General features: G+C 43.8%; 1 protein-coding gene across 1 annotated transcript; it reads right to left on the reverse strand.

Moving 5' to 3' along the window:
- Positions 1–440: 440 nt before the first annotated feature.
- LOC122929430 (trihydrophobin-like) lies at positions 441–7,452 on the reverse strand. Its single transcript, XM_044282990.1, has 4 exons — positions 7,428–7,452; positions 7,018–7,070; positions 5,749–5,976; positions 441–652 (listed from the first exon to the last, which is right to left on the reverse strand). The coding sequence occupies exons 2-4, from the start codon at positions 7,064–7,066 to the stop codon at positions 525–527; spliced, it is 405 nt and encodes a 134-aa protein (XP_044138925.1). The 5' UTR covers positions 7,067–7,070; positions 7,428–7,452; the 3' UTR covers positions 441–524.
- Between the last annotated feature and the right edge of the window lie 11,258 nt (positions 7,453–18,710).

Raw genomic sequence — 18,710 nt, forward strand, 5'->3', positions numbered from 1 at the left:
AATGTAATTTTCAAAATGATCCAAACATGAAGTAGACATATGGGGAATGTAAATTAATAACTATTTTTGGAGGTATTACTATCTATTATAAAAGTAAAGAAATTGAAATTTGGAAATTTACAAATTTTTCCAAATTTTTGCTAAATTTGGGATTGTTTCATAAAAAAAGGTTAAATATATTGACTCAAATTTGTGACTATCATGAAGTACAATATGTGACGAGAAAACAATCTCAGAATGGCCTGGATAAGTAAAAGCGTTTTAAAGTTATCACCGCATAAAGTGACACGTCAGATTTGCTAAAAATGGCCTGGTCCTTAAGGTGAAAAATGGCTGGGTCCTGAAGGCGTTAAGCATTGAATTCAATACTAAAACATCACGCCCTCTAGTGGCGGCTCTGTTTCTGCAGTACAGTGTGAAGAAATTAAGTATTTTTATGATATTTTCTAAAATGTATTTTATTGTTATCAAAAATGAATTAATGTGTTAAACAGTGAGATAAAGGTGACATCCTGGTGACATTATTAGACCATCTTGCAGCAGCGGGCACTTGTCCAATCCATGTTTTGGCACTGACAGAAACACACGTCGGAGCCCTTGAAGTTGTATGATCCACAACCCGATCCACAGGAACAAGACATGGCAGTATATCCTGAAAGTAAGAAGGAAAATGTCATCCAGCTAGAAACCTAATGCCAACCTATAGATAACACTACAAGGCCTGTGTGCTCCAAGTATCTACTACTCCTTCAGTAAAATAGTATTTTCTGATGCTGTTCAAAGAATTATTTTGTAAATGGAGGGGTTTAGTGGGATAAAGCTTAAAGCATTGATGGCATTTCGCTAGGAGTGGGACTACTTCTGGGACCCAGTCCTATCTCCAGTTCCCTTGAAGTGAAGGAGAGCACACTGCGCATGCGCAGCCACTCTCCATTCACCGCTATGGGAGTTCCTAAAATAGCCGATGAGCTTGTGTGAATGGAGAGCAAACCAGGCAATCACAGTCACCTGTCCATTCATCACTATGCGACTGCTGGAAATAGCCAAGCCAACTAGCCCCCATGGTGGTGACAGAAGGTGGCCGCACATACGCTTTTACTCAAAGTTCTGGAGATAGGAGCGGGTCCCAGAGATGGGACCCAAACCGTTCTCACATTGATGACATATCCTATGATCCATCTGGGTCATTAATGGCATATCGGTAGGCCACCTCTCCATTCATGTGGGTACCAGAGGTGGGACCCATAGATATCAGACATTTATGGCACATCCTATTGCTATGCCATACATGCCCAGATGGGAAAATACCTTTAAAGGGATCTTCTAATGTGTAAATAACTTAAAGGGGTTATCTGAGAGTATATAAATGTCCCCCAATATGCCGGGCCTCCCACATTGAATATACTTACCCAGGTCCCCGCGCCACTCCTGGCCCCCACACCGTCGCTGCTGCTTCTCCCCGTGCATGGATGAAAACATTCGGTGTCGAGGGAAGGGAAGCAGCCAATGGCAGGTGGGGACGAGCCTCCCTAGTGTCACCTGCGATGCTAGGGAGGCTCGTCCCCGTCACCGCCTGCCATTGGCTGCTCGTCCCCGTCACCAGATGTTTTCATCCGTGCACGGAGAGAAGCAACAGCGGTGGTGCGGAGACCAGGAGCGGTGCGGGGAACTAGGTATATTCAATGTGGGGTGCCCGGCATATTGGGGGACATTTTTATACTCTCGGATAACCCCTTTAAATGGGTTGGTTCCATTTCATAAGCCTTATTTTTGGATTTACTTTATTTACCAGATCCAACAATCCCTTTAGTTGGAATAATATAAAGTTCTACAAATACAGTATACTTTGTGATTCCTTTCTGAAGCATCTTCAAGATCTCTGCTTGCGGTCAATGGAAATCTCCCTGTTTATGTCCAGATGCTGAAACTCCATACAGGTGTAGCCCTGTTGACACAGCTAAGATGTTAAAGGGGTTATCTAACCCCTATAATGATCCCCCTAATGCCTAGGACCCGCATATAGATTATACTTACCTCGCTCACTGGCACCCGCGTCACTCCTGATTCCCGCATGGCCGACGGGGGGAGCAGCCAATAGCAGGCCGCAATGGTGACCAGCCTCCCTAGCATCACCCGTAACGCAGCGGGTGTCAGCAAACTGTCATACAGCCCGTAGTCATTTTGTAACCACCCCATTACATTGCATACATAATTACAGCATATAAGGCAGCTGGCATTGGTCATTGCTACATCTATTCATGTTTCACCCGTAGCCATTTGTGGGTTACCAGAATTTTGTGGCATTTCTTAGTGCCTTAGGGCTTCTTCATACAGTGTGGGTTATGTATGGGTTTGCATGCATTTGTTTCCTCCATAACTAGGACTCGACCCAAAAAGAAGTTTACTCTGTTCCTGGGGAACAAATATCAGCTTCTCTACAAAAATAGGGGTTCAAATAAATTGGACTGAGCTGCAATACCAGGCATAGCCACTACCAAAAGAATGGCACTGCACTTGGTAAACAGTGGAGAGGAGCGCCGCATCCCCTTCAATCAGCAGATCATCAGGGGTGCAGAGAGTTGGACTCCCACAATCTATTATTGATTGCCACCCATTTATTATTACTGGATAACCCCCTTTTGGCCACCACCCCCCTTCCCCACACACACACACAGACCTGCAAAGGGAAGCATACTTACCTGCTCCCTGCTGCTGGGTCCTGGCTCTTTCACTCCCAGGCCTCGGCTGCCTCTCTTGGGCCCCTCATTGTCAACATCCGATTTGATGCCACTGCAACCAATCGCTGGCGCAGCAGTGGCCTGCTCCCCTTGTCTCATGTCTAGTGGTCATGTGACTCAACGGGGGCAGGACACTTCAAGCATTGGCATTGACAGTGGGGAGCCAAGTAAACCAGACGATGCTAGGGAGCGAACGATCCGGGACCCAGTGACGTTCAGAGCTGAACCTGGACATATCCCTGTTTTCACCCAGACAGCCCCCCTGATATGAGCACATGAGCATTTCATGCCTTTGCCTTGCGCTGAATTGTGCAGGACAAAGGCTTTTTTTGAAGATCCGGTGATGTACCAGGCTGTCCATGGGTAAAGCTAGCAGTGAGCCCGGTATTAAAGGGCGGGCTTTAGCGCTGCCCTAGCCTGTGAAACGGCTAGGGCAGCGCTAAAGCCCGCCCATCAGTGCTGGTGATGTCACCGGCAACACTGCTAGGTGGAAGCCTCTGCCTAGCAGTGTAAAAATATAAGCAAACAGCCCTTGCCCTGAGCGATACAACACAGGGCAAGAGGAAGCATCTGAGCATGAAATGATCCGATGGTCATATCAGGGGGGCCGGAGGGGTGAAAATGGTGGTATGTCCGGGTTCAACTCTGATCCGGACAATCCCTTTAAAGCTATTGGCATATCAGGTCAGTGCTAGATATGCCGTGTAATTTTCTGTCATAAGGAACTAAATAGATAATTGCATTTTCGAAATTAGGAACAAATGCAACATTTTTAAAGGGAGGAATCCAAGCTTGATGGTGCCCACAGTTTACATCTATTACATCATACTGATAAATCCATTTACCGGTGTATATATATATATATATATATATATATATAGTATCTCACAAAAGTTAGTCCACCCCTCACATTTTGTAAATATGTTATTCTATCTTTTCATGGGATAACACTGAAGATCTGACACTGTGATACAATATACAGTAGTCAGTGTACGGCTTGTAGAACAGTGTACATTTGGTGCGCCCTCAAAATAACTCAGCACACAGCCACTAATGTCTAAACCGCTGGAAACAAAAGTGAGTACACCCCTAAGTGAAAATGGCCAAATTGTGCCCAATTAGCCTATTTCCTTCCCCGGTGTAATGTGACTCGTTAGTTTTACAAGGTCTTGGGTGTGACTGGGAAGCAGGTGTGTTAAATTTGGTGTTATCTTTCTCACACTCTCTCATATTGGTCACTGGAAGTTCAACATGGCTCCTCATGGCAAAGATCTCTCTGAGGATCTGAAAAAAAGAATTGTTGCTCTACATAAAGATAGTCTAGGCCAGTGATGGCGAACCTATGGCACGGGTGCCAGAGGCGGCACTCAGAGCCCTCTCTGTGGGCACCCGCACCCTGGAGAAAGTCTATGGTGTACCAATATGCCTTACAATTTGCCTGCCATTCAATAGTGCAGGACATGCTATGAACAGCACAGGCAGCACATTGAATGTAGGCAGGTTATTATAGCTAAATGATAAAGTACATGGAAGATATATGATATTGGTGTTCAGGTTAAATTGCTGTGTTGGCACTTCGCGATAAATAAGTGGGTTTTGGGTTGCAGTTTGGGCACTCGGTCTCTAAGAGGTTCACCATCACTGGTCTAGGCTATAGGAAGATAAGAACACCCTGAAACTGAGCTGCAGCACGGAGGCCAAGACCATACAGCGGTTTAACAAAACAGGTTCCACTCAGATCAGGCCTCACCATGGTCGATCAAAGACATTGAGTGCACGTGCTCAGCATCATATCCAGAGGTTGTATTAGTGCAGCAAGCATTGCTGCAGAGGTTAAAAGGGGTTGGGTGGTCAGCCTGTCAGCGCTCAGACCATACACCGCACACTGCAACAAATTGGTCTGCATGGCTGTCATCCTAGAAGGAAATCTCTTATAAAGATAATGCACAAGCCTGCAAATAGTTTGCTGAAGACATGCAGATATAAGGACATGGATTACTGGAACCATATCCTGTGGTCTGATGAGACCAAGATAAACCTATTTGATTCAGATGGTGCCAAGCTTGTGTGGTGGGAGCCAGGTTAGAAGTACAAAGACAAGTGTGTCTTTCCTACAGTCAAGCATGGTGGTGGGAGTGTCATGGTTTGGGGCTGTATGAGTGCTGCTGTGGGGTGCTATAGTTTATCGAGGGAACCATGAATGCCAACATGTAGTGTGACATACTGAAGCAGAGCATGATCCCCCTCCCTTCGGAAACTGGGTCACAGGGCAGTATTCCAACATGATAATGACCCCAAACACACCACCAAGACGACCACTGTCTTGCTAAAGAAACTGAGGGTAAAGGTGCTGGACTGGCCAACCATGTCTCCAGACCTAAACCCTATTGATCATCTGTGGGGCATCCACCAACGGAAGGTGGAGGAGAGCAAGGTCTCTAACATCCATCAGCTCTGTGGTGTCATCAGGGAGGAGTGGAAGAGAATTCCAGGGACAACCTGTGAAGCTCTAGTGAACTCCATGCCCAAGAGAGTTAAGGCAGTGCTGGAAAATCATGGTGACCACACACAATATTGACACTTTGGGCACAATTTGGCCATTTTCACTTAGGGGCGTTCTCACTTTTGTTGCCAGCGGTTTAGACATTAGTGGCTGTGTGCTGAGTTATTTTGAGGACACACCATATTTACACTGTTATACAAGCTGTACACTGACTACTTTACATTGTATCAAAGGGTCAGATCTTCAGTGTTGTCCCATGAAAAGATAGAATAAAATATTAGCAAAAATGTGGTGTGTACTCACTTTTGTGAGATACTGTGTTAATAAATATTGAGCTCCCCCTAGTGGCAACAATACAATTTTTATGATTTTACTCAATGGTTTTTCATAAATTCCTCCTAGGAATCCCCCCTCCACCATATTTGTAACTATGAACATTATTCCTGCTTTAAATATTGACATCAGAAACCATTTAGAAGATGTACAAGACAACAAATGTTATCTTACCGGCATCGCACTTGGCGGTATTCGTCCTTGTCATTACATCTTTACAACTCAATTTGCATGCACATCTTCCAGTATTAGAACCTCCTCCGGTGTTCCCTCCAGAGTTTCCACCACCATGTCCTCCACCTCCAGAGTTTCCCCAGCCGTATCCTCCACCTCCAGGCCTTCCACCACCATATCCTCCTCCACTGTTTCCACCACCATAACCTGGCCAGCCAGGCTGTGAATCTGCAAATCCACATATTTAGAATCATTCAGTTATTACCACAAGTGGCTCCATAAGTGATGCCGGCCTGTGTGACATTTTCTTCTTCAACAGACAAGCCTCAGGATATCTAATTTTTCATGTTCTACCCATTCCTGACTACATCCACGTCCTCGAAGACCATCTTGTTAGTACTAGGGATGAGCGAACTTCATATTTTGAAGTTCGATTTTGTTTTTAGGTTAGGGTACATGCTGAATTGCGTTATGGATTCCGTTACCACGGACCATAACGCAATTCCATGATGGAATGCATAGCAGAATGCCATTCGGTCATAATAGAAGTCTCTGGCCTGCATAACAGATCTGTCCCATTTCCGTTATGCAGGAGAGGACTCCAGCATAATGAAAAGCGGACAGATCCTTTATGCTGGCCATAGACTTCTATTATGATGGAATGAAAGGCACTCTTTTATGCATTCCGTCATGGAATTGTGTTATGGTCTGTTGTAACGGAATCCATAACGCAATTCAGCATATACCCAACCCAAACTGGAACTGGAACTTCAAAATATGAAGTTCGCTCATCCCTAGTTAGTACCTCTGAAACAGTACTCTTTAGGCTGGAATACAATGAGGAGGCCCCTTCTCCCCCCAATTGAGGCCAGAGGATGCATGATTTTGAAGGTAGTACCTTGTTTAACCCACAAAATTGTGCAACTATTGGTCGCCACTAGTAGGGATGCTTTAAGCTGGGCAAGCACACATCTCATTCAGATGACAGCTATCACTACCGATCCCTCCACATGCTCACTTGGCTTGGCGAGCATGCATGTGTTCTGAATGGGGACAGGACAGAGCTACTGTCAGACACCTTCAGTGGCGGCTTATCTTCCCAAGAAAAAAGTAAAAGCAATTGAAATCCAACTGCATGCTCCTTATCCCCCCTTGAGGGAGAGTCGGAAGGTCCCCATATACATTAGAGAGTCGTCTAGTGTGTATGTTCAGCTATAGTCCATGTTATCTACCAGTGAGCTTGTGTTTGTAGCCACCATATATACTTACATGATGAGGCTACCAGCAGGCTGCACACCAGGAGCGCCAGGAATGCCATTTTTCTGCAAAACAAAAAGGTAGAGACTCTATGTGATGGAGAATTTAGATCTGCGTCTTCACACAATTTACTCAATACTTCCAGTTACCTTTATGCTCACCCTCAAACCTAAATTGTATCCCAGCCGTTAACCACCTATTCACTAAAGCCAATGTTCTCCTGCACTTGTAACCCCATGCACTAGATGCTGTGTCCTACCTTACCTTCTAACCCCAGTATCGTAATAAAGCGCATTTTTAATTCTCTCCACAGAATGCTAAATTCTACTTTACGTTTTCCACCTGAACCATGTGTCCTATCACAATTGTAATGTCCCCCATCTGCTCTTACATTGCTGCCACTGATCCAGCTATCTACCTACCTTTCTTTGCAAAGTGCAAGTATACAAAAACTGCACCCTGTCTCTTTTTATACCTTTTCTCTGTTTTAAATAAACATGCTAAGACGTCTCTTGATGCCACCCTATAATTTCGATAGGTGTGTACCCGCTTGACACCACCCTATAATAAATTCATATTTTACTTGTTAATAAGTTCATGAGAACAATAGAAGATTACTTCCTCCTGTGATTGACAAAAAAATTACATTCTTTCCCAACATATTCTAAAACCAGTACATGGCAGGGATCATGTTAAATAATTGGCTTGTCGATGCCCCCAGAGATATGCCAATTGATTGAATTTCAAGTAGAACATGTGACTTAGATACCAAAATAAATTCCGACCCTAGAATAAATGCAGACCTCCTGCCAGATCACTAAATAAATTCAGACCAAAGACCAGACCCCACATAAATCCAGACTCATAAATAAATCAAGACCACGGATCAGACCCCTAAATAAATCCACACCCCAGACCAGACCCATAAATAAATCCACACCCCCTAAGTGCATTTACCAGATCCCTACATAAATCCAGACCCCAGCCCAGACCCATAAATAAATTTAGACCCATAAATAAATCCAGACCCAAGACCAGAACTCCGAATTAATCCAGAACCCCTGCCCATAACTAAATCCAGATCCCAGACCATACATATACCGTAACTAAATCCGACCCCTGAATAAATCCAGACTTTAGATCAAACCCCTAGATAAATTCAGACCCCAGACAAATAAATCCAGACAGCAGCACTCAGGAGACCTGCCTGCATTTCTTGGGATAATAGGCAAGAATGAAAATCGATAAGGTTACCCTGCCATGTCTGACATTTTCTTTGACCTTACCCACACTCAGCGCCAAACTGGCCATAGACCCTACAGGGAAATTTACGGATGGGACGATGTCCAGGGGTCTGCCTAAGCCCTCCTCACAGCTGCCCGTCGGGTACGTAGCAATCTGATGCTCTCAGCATTAATTAATACTAGAAGCATCTTAGACTTATTCACCTGGGTGGCAGAAGAAAGTGCCCTCTGGCATTCAACTGTATTGCCTTCCTCAGGACGGTGATAGAGTTGAATGCTGCGGCAGGGGCAGCGGTATTTTGTGCTGCACTGTGTATTTGGTTCTGCTGGGGAAATATTGCTGTCCCTGCCTACTTATTCTGGTCCTGTCTTCTATTAATTTGGACCTGCCTACAAAATGTGGACACTTTTAGTTTTTTTTTTCCAGGGCCAGTTTAAGTTCCCAGTCCGCCCCTGCCCACACTCCTAGACAAGTCTGTTAAATTCTGCTACTAAACATCCTGAGCTCCGGTAAGACTGCATTCAGGAGTCTGAGAAATCTGATGGCAGAGGCATAGCTGTAGGGAGGTGCAGGGAGGCACCCAGGTCCTGGTGCCCGAAGGGAAGGAACCGGTATTATAAATGGTACAGGTGGCGACCTGCCACAGATTTTGCATTAGGGACCAAGTGCTCGAAGTCTTGCCTCTGGAATCATTGCAAATGATAGAATGGGAAATGTACCAGTGGAGTAGGAAGTGTGCTAACTAAATACAGCGCAGGCAACCTTCAAGGAATGACTGCCATTATGGATATGGTGGAAGTGTTGCATGCTGCTGTTTATATTGGTGTAGGCATTTATCAGATCTACGATCTGTAAAAAGTAGTGATGAGCGAGCAAGTGCTCCGCTGAATAATTTGGGTGCTCAAATACATTGGAAGTCAAAGGGAGAATCCCAGGCACCCCCTGCTCAGAAGAGAAGAGGGTGTCTGGTTCATTAAAAAAGTTAGAAATTGATAGAAACCCCATCAAAATGGTTTAGCAGCAGCATTAAGAGGATAGCTGGATGTGTATTAGACTCATATTATGTATGACATACAATAGACAACCAAAAAGCCAGGTATGTGCAAGCCATCAATCTATCCATGACACAGATGACAGGCTGAGTCAGCATACCTTACAATGGCAGCCTTGTGCACTATGAGCTATTCCAAACCAGCTCTCATCTGACTGAGAACCAGTAAACCTCAAAGTTAATTTGCATCTGTTGGATGGCTTGGGTGGACCTGCACACCTAGATCAATATCATTAGGGCGACAAAAGGTTTTCTGAATGTCCTAACATAATATTCAATACCCTTTATATACAGTTTTGTCATGTAATAACTCATTTGCATAAACATGGGCTTATGGGAAAGAGATGCAAATGAATAGAATCTGCCTTGTTTTTCAGCTGTCATAAGACTATGAAAACCAATAGATGGCGCTATTGAGTTATGAATAGCGCCCTCTATTGGTTTCACAGTCTTATGACAAGACAAATATTCTTGTCAGAAGACTATGAAACCAATAGAGGGCGCTATTCATAACTCAATAGTGCCCTCTATTGGTTTCACAGTCTTCTGACAAGAATATTAGACTGAGTCTTATGACAAGCTTATTAGTGTAGCCTTTTGCAAGGAAAACTCGCGATTCGAATATTCGCGATTAAAATATTTGCGATCTACACTAGGATGATATCTGACACTGGGAAAGCTGGGTAATAACTCAGTGTTAAAATCTGACACTGGGAAAGCTGGGTAATAACTCACGATCTACACTGAGTTCTTACCCAGCTTTTCCAGTGTAAGATATTATCACCTACTTGCATAATTATTACATAATATTCGCTATATTGCTATATATTAGTTTTTTAGAATATTAGTAGCTCCCCCTATTGGTGGCTGCATGAAAATGCATGTTTTTATGTATGGAACAGAAGAAAGAGTTAAGCACAGGCCCCCTTCCACCTCCTAGGCCCCGTAGTGGTCTGCTTCCATTAAAGGCATGTCACTTTCACCAAATACAAAGTATAATAGAAAGCTGTGGAACCTTTTTGAATGATAATTATTCAAGACCATCTAACACATGGATGTCAAACTCATGACCCTCCAGATGTTGCAAAACTACAACTCCCATCATTCCCTGATAGCTGTAGTATGCCCAGGCATGATGGGAGTTGTAGTTTTGCAACAGCTGGAGGGCCACGAGTTTGACATCCCTGAACAGCTTAAAGGGGTTTTCCAAGATTTTTTTTGATGGTGGGTGTCCGACACCCGGGACCCCACCCGGGACCCCTTACGATTAGCTGTTTGAGAAAGCACCGGCGCTCCTGTGAGCACTGCGGCCTTCTCTCAGCTCACCAAGCACAGCACCATACATTGTATAGTGGCTGTGCTTGGTATCGCAGCTCAGCCCCAATCACTTCAATGTGGCTGAGTTCCGCATAGATCATGTGACCGATGAGTGTGACATCACTGTCCTACGGAAAGCTGAGAGAAGGTCATGTGGCTATTGTGAGCACCAGTGCCTTTTCAAACAGCTAATCGGTGGGGTCCCGGGTGTCGCACCTGCACCAATCAAATACTGATGACGTTTTCATTATGATATGCTCTTAACCGCCTCCGGACCGCCTAACGCAGGATCGCGTTCCGGAGGCGGCTCACTAAGGCACAGTCACGCATCTACGCATCATCTCGCGAGACGCGAGATTACGCTCAGAGCCGGCCCGCGCATGCGCATCGCGGGCTGGTAAAAGTTACAGGACAAGTTCGTCATCAGCCTGCCAGCCAATGATCGTCGCTGGCAGGCTGATGATTTAAAAAAAAAACGAATCAGAAGCCATCTAACACATTGTATTTATAAATATAAAGTGTTAAATGGCTGCTGTGCTCCTCTGCTGGTCCTTTTCGTCGGTTGGTCTCAGCAGAGGAGCACAGTTCACAGTGAGTACACCCAACACTTAGACCCCAGATCACCCCCCATCACCCCAATTAACCCCTTGATCGCCCCTGTCAATAACCTAGTAAAAGGGAAAAAAGTGATCAGTGTAAACTGTCTTTTTTTTTTCCACTGGTATTGACTGATAGTTTTAGGATAGTTTAGGCCCCTTGGTTAGGTAGTTAGCGATCGTTTAGCGCCCAGCCCACCGCACCGGAGTCACTGATTCGCTGATTAGCGTATCGCTAATCAGCATTTGTACTTTTATAGTATCTGTAAGTGATCAAAACTGATCACGGTCAGATCTATAATAGTATTAGTGTCACCTTAGCTCGCCCTCCACCCAAAACGCAGTGTTTGCCCGATCAGGCCTGATCAGTCGCCCACACGTGCGTTCACCCACGCCCGCCCCACCGCAGTGACAAAAATTTTATTTATTTTTTATCACTGCACAATCACTTTACACGCGCTGCGGCGATAAAAAAAATCAGTTTTGATATTTTTTATCAATCGCAGCGGCCTCCGGTACTTCGCTAGCCTCCCCTTTGTAAGACAGGCTTGCTTTTTTTCTTGGGTAGTCTCAGGGAATACCCCCTAAATTTAGTAGTCCAAATGGCAAATAAGGGGTATTCTTCTGAAGAGGCCTACAGGCTTCTGACCCAGTCGGATGAGGAATGGGAACCCTCATCTGATGAATCCAGCGGGTCAGAATACGAACCTGTAGAAAGCTGCTATGTCCAGGGCACGTTTTGAGGCCATCCTGCGTTTCCTGCACTTTAGCGACAACACCACCTCCCGTCCCAGAGGCCACCCAGCTTTTGACCGGCTCCACAAAATTCGGCCCCTCATAGACCACCTTAACACCAAATTTGCTGATTTGTATACCCCTGAGCAAAAACATCTGTGTAGACAAGTCCCTTATACATTTTACCGGGCGCCTTGGCTTCAAACAATACATCCCACAAGCAAGCGCGCCCGGTATGGGGTCAAATTGTATAAGCTCTGTGAAAGGGCCACAGGCTATACTCACAAATTTCGGATCTATGAGGGTAAAGATCAGACCCTGGAGCCGATCGGTTGCCCTGACTACCTGGGGAGCAGTGGGAAGACAGTCTGGGACTTGGTAAAGAAAGAAAAAATTGTAGCAGCACAACGAAAAAACGTATTTACAGTTCCTTACTGTGGTGGTGCCCGCTGTGTCGGAAGCCAGTCTTGAACTTCCCCAACTTCAGATGCAATCAAAAAAACTGCAGCACTCTCCAGCCTTGATCTTTCAGAGTTTTATTCACCAAAATAATGCGACGTTTCGATCTGTGCGATCTTTCTCAAGCAATTCACAGAGTGAACTAAAATCAAATACATATACCCTACCAAATAGGTCACATGACCCAATCAATTATGTTAATAGATATTTACAAAAAATGTGTACCACCCCTTTTAGTGTTCACCCCATTATGGGGATAATAAACCATCTAGTGCTTAACATCTCACTTCATATTTTATACAATAAGACCTACTTACTGCGATACCTATTGCAGACCTGGGGAGGACATCTCTTTAGATGGACCCGTCTCTATCCAAATGTGTATATGATCGCCATGCTTACTCGGCGTTCCTCTGTGTCCAGTGCGCTTGCGCGCCACCTCTATGACGTCAGTCTAAAGCCGCCCCCGGGCGTCCGGTGTCATGGGAACCAGACGCCACTCATCCATGCCGTCTCCAACGTGGAGCGCGCATGCGCGCCCAACGTAAGCCGCAACAGGATCCGACGTCAGGTCCCAAGTCACCATATGACGCCCTCAGCGCCGACGTCATGTCGATCATATAAACAAGAATCTTCCTGTCATTATACCTGACAGCTCATATATAATGCAAGCTGTACTTTCTATTATTTGTTACGATATCACCACCACATACTTGTATGCCTAATTTGTACACATCAGACCCAACATTAGGAGCAAATCAGCCCGTGATTTTAAAAAACATAGGAGTCAAAAGAGATTCAGTGATCGTTAATATCTAATTAACAGACTAGGTGTCCACTACTCGTCCTCAACACAAGGTCTGAGTACCTAGTCTGATTCAACTGAGTTCAACTTCATAATACAATCTCATAGGGCTCTCAGACTCATTTTAATCGGGAAGACCACTCTCCAATCTAGACCACAAAGGTGGAAACCACCTCAGCTCCAGAGCGGATCAGTGCCCTCCCCTACCAGGCAGCAATGGTGGTCACAGTGGTGTCATGTCTCCTTCCATAACATTATGGGGTTGACAGGCACATCCCTGGAACAGCCCATTCAACTCTAGAAAGGCTAAACCTCCAATCAAGAGTAGAGCCTTTCTTTTTCAATCACTGCATACCTGACCTATTGGATGGTAAGCAGACCCGTCCCCGGGTGTACCTCCTTAAACCCAACAATCTCAGGTCATCTCATTCAAAACCACCCCCTTTGTCCTGTATGCTTAGACGCTCAGTAACAGCTATGCCACTCAAATACCCTGTTACAGGACGAGCAACAGAAACCAAATTAAACAGTCTAATATTACATAAACGGACCAAAAAATTTGTTCCCCCGTGGGACGAATGGACAAAGAAGGCCCAAACCATTAATATATCGTGGTGGCTTCCATTATACTATTTATATTCGGTCTTTCCCCAGTCCATACCCCCAGGTCTCCTCGGCATACGCAGTTTTCTGCAGTAAAAAGAAGGAAAATAAGTGTGTGAGTAAAAATTCCTTTTTCTTGAAAAAACTTAATAAATATACAAAGTCTCAGCCTTTCAGGTTGGGTACAAACTTAATTAAAAAACACAATACTTAAATAGAGTACAGTACTGTATTAACAAGTGAGGAGAAGACTTGGTTTCGTACAGCTCAGTACAGTGGACCAATCTTAAACTCCCTGTTGAGGCCCATAGGTTCGAGTGTTTGTAACTCAAAGATCCACCTCAACTCCATTCTTTTGAATAATTTTTCTCTATCACCCCCTCTTCTTTGGGGTGGAACTTCATCTATAATTCGGAAGTGTAGTTGCGAGATATTATGTTTAAATTTAAGGGAATGCTCAGGCACTGGTAGTTCAGCTTTAGAAATATCAGCCTCTTTTACACCTGAGAGGAGTTTGCGTATGTGATACCGATGTTGATTCAATCTCTTTCTAAACTCCTGGGTTGTCTCACCCACAAAAAAGAGCCCACAGGGGCATTGAAGCACATATATCACATACTCCGATCTACATGTGTAATAGTTCCTGATCTGATAAATTTTCCCTGTCCTGGGATGTGCAAAGGAGCTACCCTTTAAAATGCCATTACAATTGCAACACCCCAAGCACGGAAAACAACCCTTTCTCTGGATTTTGGATGGACTAGGTTGTTTAGTGTCTGCACGCACCAACCTATCGCCTACATTGCGCGGCCTTCTATATGACATAAGGGGAGTAGTATGGAATGCCTCTATGTTTGGAAATGACTCTGTGAGAATATGCCAGCTGTTCCTAAGGATATGCGATATTTGCCTACTGAACGCTGTATATGTTGAAACAAAGGGAACCCTCTTATTCTCTTCTCGTTGTTTCTTATTTCTCAAGAGGTCTTTCCTTTTAACTTGATTAACCCTCTGCTGATGTCTCTGCACCATGGTCCTCGGGTAACCCCTCTCATAGAATCTATTGCACATCTCCCTAAGCCTCACCTCCAATTGTTCTTCATCCGTTACTACTCTTTTCACCCTAAGCAACTGACTATAGGGCAGCGACTCTTTCATAAACCCTGGATGGTCACTCTGAAAGAGTAACATGTTGTTTCTGTCCGTAGGTTTAACAAACAAATCTGTTTGAAGTTTACCCCCTATGCAGTATACGGTTGTGTCCAAAAACTGTAAACTAGTTTGTGAATAAACCGCTGTGAACTGTAGTTCCGCATGGACTGAATTGACATATTCCTGGAAATCCAATAGGCCTTCTAGAGTTCCAGTCCAGACAAAAAATATGTCGTCATTTTTGGTAGGGTATATGTATTTGATTTTAGTTCACTCTGTGAATTGCTTGAGAAAGATCGCACAGATCGAAACGTCGCATTATTTTGGTGAATAAAACTCTGAAAGATCAAGGCTGGAGAGTGCTGAAGTTTTTTTGATTGCATCTGAGTCTGGGACTTGGTGTCACCCTTATTTGGCAAGGGGTACCATCTTTATGTGGACAATTTTTACACAAGTGTGCCCCTCTTGAGGCATTTGTCCCTAGAACAGATTGGCTGCTGTGGCACCGCGCGAACTAGTCGCCGGGGCTTCCCCCAACGGCTCGTTACCACCCGTCTTGCAAGGGGGGAGAGGGCTGCCTTGTGTAACGAAGAACTGCTCGCGGTGAAATGGAGAGCCAAGCGTGACATTTACATGCTCTCCTCCATTCACGCAGACACGACAATACAAATAGAACGAGCAAGCATTGTCATTGAAAAGCCCCTCTCGGTCCACGACTATAATTCGCTCATGGGAGGGGTGGACTTCAATGACCAGATGTTGGCTCCTTATTTAGTGTCCCGCCGCACCAGACGCTGGTATAAGAAGGTGTCTGTATATTTAATTCAATTGGCTGTATATAATTGTTTTGTTCTCTACAGTAAGGCTGGGAGAACAAGACCCTTCCTCAAATTTCAGGAAGAGATCATCGAGAACCTCCTGTATCCAGGAGGTTCCGTGGCCCCATCCACCAGTGTAGTCACCCGTCTACACGAGCGACATTTCCCCAACGTCGTTGCTGGTACCTCAACCCAAGCGTCAACCCGAAAAATATGTTGTTTCTGTAGCAGGAGTGGAATAAGGCGTGACACCCGCTATTTCTGTCCTGACTGCCCTGACCACCCTGCCCTATGCTTAGGGAAGTGTTTCCGGAAGTACCACACACAGGTACACTTAGTATAGAGATTGCGTGACACTAGACAGGCACACAGGGGTCTTAGGGCCATTTCACACAGAGCTGCTGCAAACCTCTCCTTTCACCTGGGACAAAGTGCATAATGTACTTCGCCACATCTCTGGGAGCTTTGCGCTTTGCACATTGTCCCATGGGGAAGGAGAGGTTTGTCCTAAAAAAAAAGGTAAAAAATAAATAAATAAAAATCACCGGTAAGCAAAAAAGTTAATGTTCTGTTCAAAAAGTTAAATAAAGTTTATAAAAATTAATGTTCCGTTCAAATGTTATTATAATGTTAATAAATTTATTGCGTTGCGGCCTGTTTTGATCGATGTGAATGAAGAAATCTGTGCCGTTCATTTTTTTCTTTTAGCCCAGAGGCTGAACGGAAAAATAAATCTCATTACCCGTATGCTCAATATAAGGAGAATAGCAGAAACTCCTAATGCTGGCCATACATGTAATGATTGCGGAGAACCTCAAATGCCAGGGCAGTACAAACACCCCACAAATGGCCCCATTTTGGAAAGAAGACACCCCAAGGTATTCGCTGAGGGGCATATTGAGTCCATGAAAGATTGAACTTTTTGTCCCAAGTTAGTGGAAAGGGAGACTTTGTGAGAAAAAACAAAAAAAAAATCAATTTCCGCTAACTTGCGCCAAAAAAAAATCTTCTATGAACTCGCCATGCCCCTCATGGAATACCTTGGGGTGTCTTTTTTCCAAAATGGAGTCACATGTGGGGTGTTTATACTGCCCTGGCATTTTAGGAGCCCTAAAGCGTGAGAAGAAGTCTGGAATCCAAATGTCTAAAAATGCCCTCCTAAAAGGAATTTGTGCCCCTTTGCCCACCTAGGCTGCAAAAAAGTGTCACACATGTGGTATCGCCGTACTCAGGAGAAGTTGGGCAATGTGTTTTGGGGTGTCTTTTTACATATACCCATGCTGGGTGAGATAAATGTCTCTGTCAAATGCCAACTTTGTATAAAAAAATGGGAAAAGTTGTCTTTTATAGAGATATTTCTCTCACCCAGCATGGCTATATGTAAAAAGACACCCCAAAACACATTGCCCAACTTCTCCTGAATACGGCGATACCACATGTGTGACACTTTTTTGCAGCCTAGGTGGGCAAAGGGGCACAAATTCCAAAGAGCACCTTTAGGATTTCACAGGGCATTTTTTTACACATTTTGATTTCAAACTACTTCTCACGCATTAGGGCCCCTAAAATGTCAGGGCAGTATAACTACCCCACAAGTGACCCCATTTTGGAAAGAAGACACCCCAAGGTATTTCGTGATGGGAATAGTGAGTTCATGGAAGTTTTTATTTTTTGTCACACGTTAGTGGAATATGAGACTTTGTAAGAAAAAAAAATCATCATTTTCCGCTAACTAAATAAAAAGTTCTATGAACTCACTATGCCCATCAGCGAATACCTTAGGGTGTCTTATTTCCGAAATGGGGTCATTTGTGCGGTTTTTCTACTGTCTGGGCATTGTAGAACCTCAGGAAACATGACAGGTGCTCTGAAAGTCAGAGCTGCTTCAAAATGCGGAAATTCACATTTTTGTACCATAGTTTGTAAACGCTATAACTTTTACCCAAACCATTTTTTTTTTTACCCAAACATTTTTTTATCAAAGACATGTAGAACAATAAATTTAGAGAAAAATGTATATATAATTGTAGTTTTATTTGAAACATTTTACAACTGAAAGTGAAAAAGGACATTTTTTTGCAAAAATTTCAGTCATTTTCGATTAATAACAAAAAAAGTAAAAATTTCAGCAGCAATGAAATACCACCAAATGAAAGCTCTATTAGTGAGAAGAAAAGAAGGTAAAAATTTTTTGGGTGGTAAGTTGTATGACCGAGCAATAAACCGTGAAAGTAGTGTAGTGCAGAATTTTAAAAAGTGGTCTGGTCATTAAGGGGGTTTAAGCTAGGGGAGCTGAGGCGGTTAAAGGCTATGTACACCTTTGGAGGCAATTTTTGTTTATGATTGCATTTTGCTCATTTTTGGCTAAAAATCACATTTTCAATTGCCTTTATTAAAAATATTGAGCCGTTCTGTCACAAAGAGTTAACTGTTTTTCTAACTGTGTGACTGGTACTTTTACTTTCACTTAGTGCCGACCATCTAATAACCCTTATCTCTAAGCTACTGAGATGATCATTAACACTTATTTAAGCCCCATTCTTATCAGTAAGATAAAGACTGAGCTATAATGAGTGTTTATAATGTCAGACAGCAGGGATAAGGTGTCTGTCTGCTCCACAGATGACTGAAAATACAGAAAACCCACAGGCAGCTAGTAGAGCATCTCAGCTCTGTACAGAAAAAAGGATTCCATATTGTTAATAAAGATCAAATGAAAAAATGACATTTAGCTATAAATAAGTACAATGCAATAATTAAAAAAAAAATGCCCCAAATGTGTACATAGCCTTTAATTTTGAAGTAATCCTGTGGGGGAAAAAAATAAATTAAATGGTGCCCATCCCACCCCCAAAATTATTGCTAAGGACTAAGTAAGTGTACCTTTGGTTCTGGGTTGATCAGTCCCATTGTTCTCCTCTGTT

Source organism: Bufo gargarizans, chromosome 2, assembly GCF_014858855.1.
Source record: "Bufo gargarizans isolate SCDJY-AF-19 chromosome 2, ASM1485885v1, whole genome shotgun sequence".
NCBI classification, from domain to species: Eukaryota; Metazoa; Chordata; class Amphibia; order Anura; family Bufonidae; genus Bufo; species Bufo gargarizans.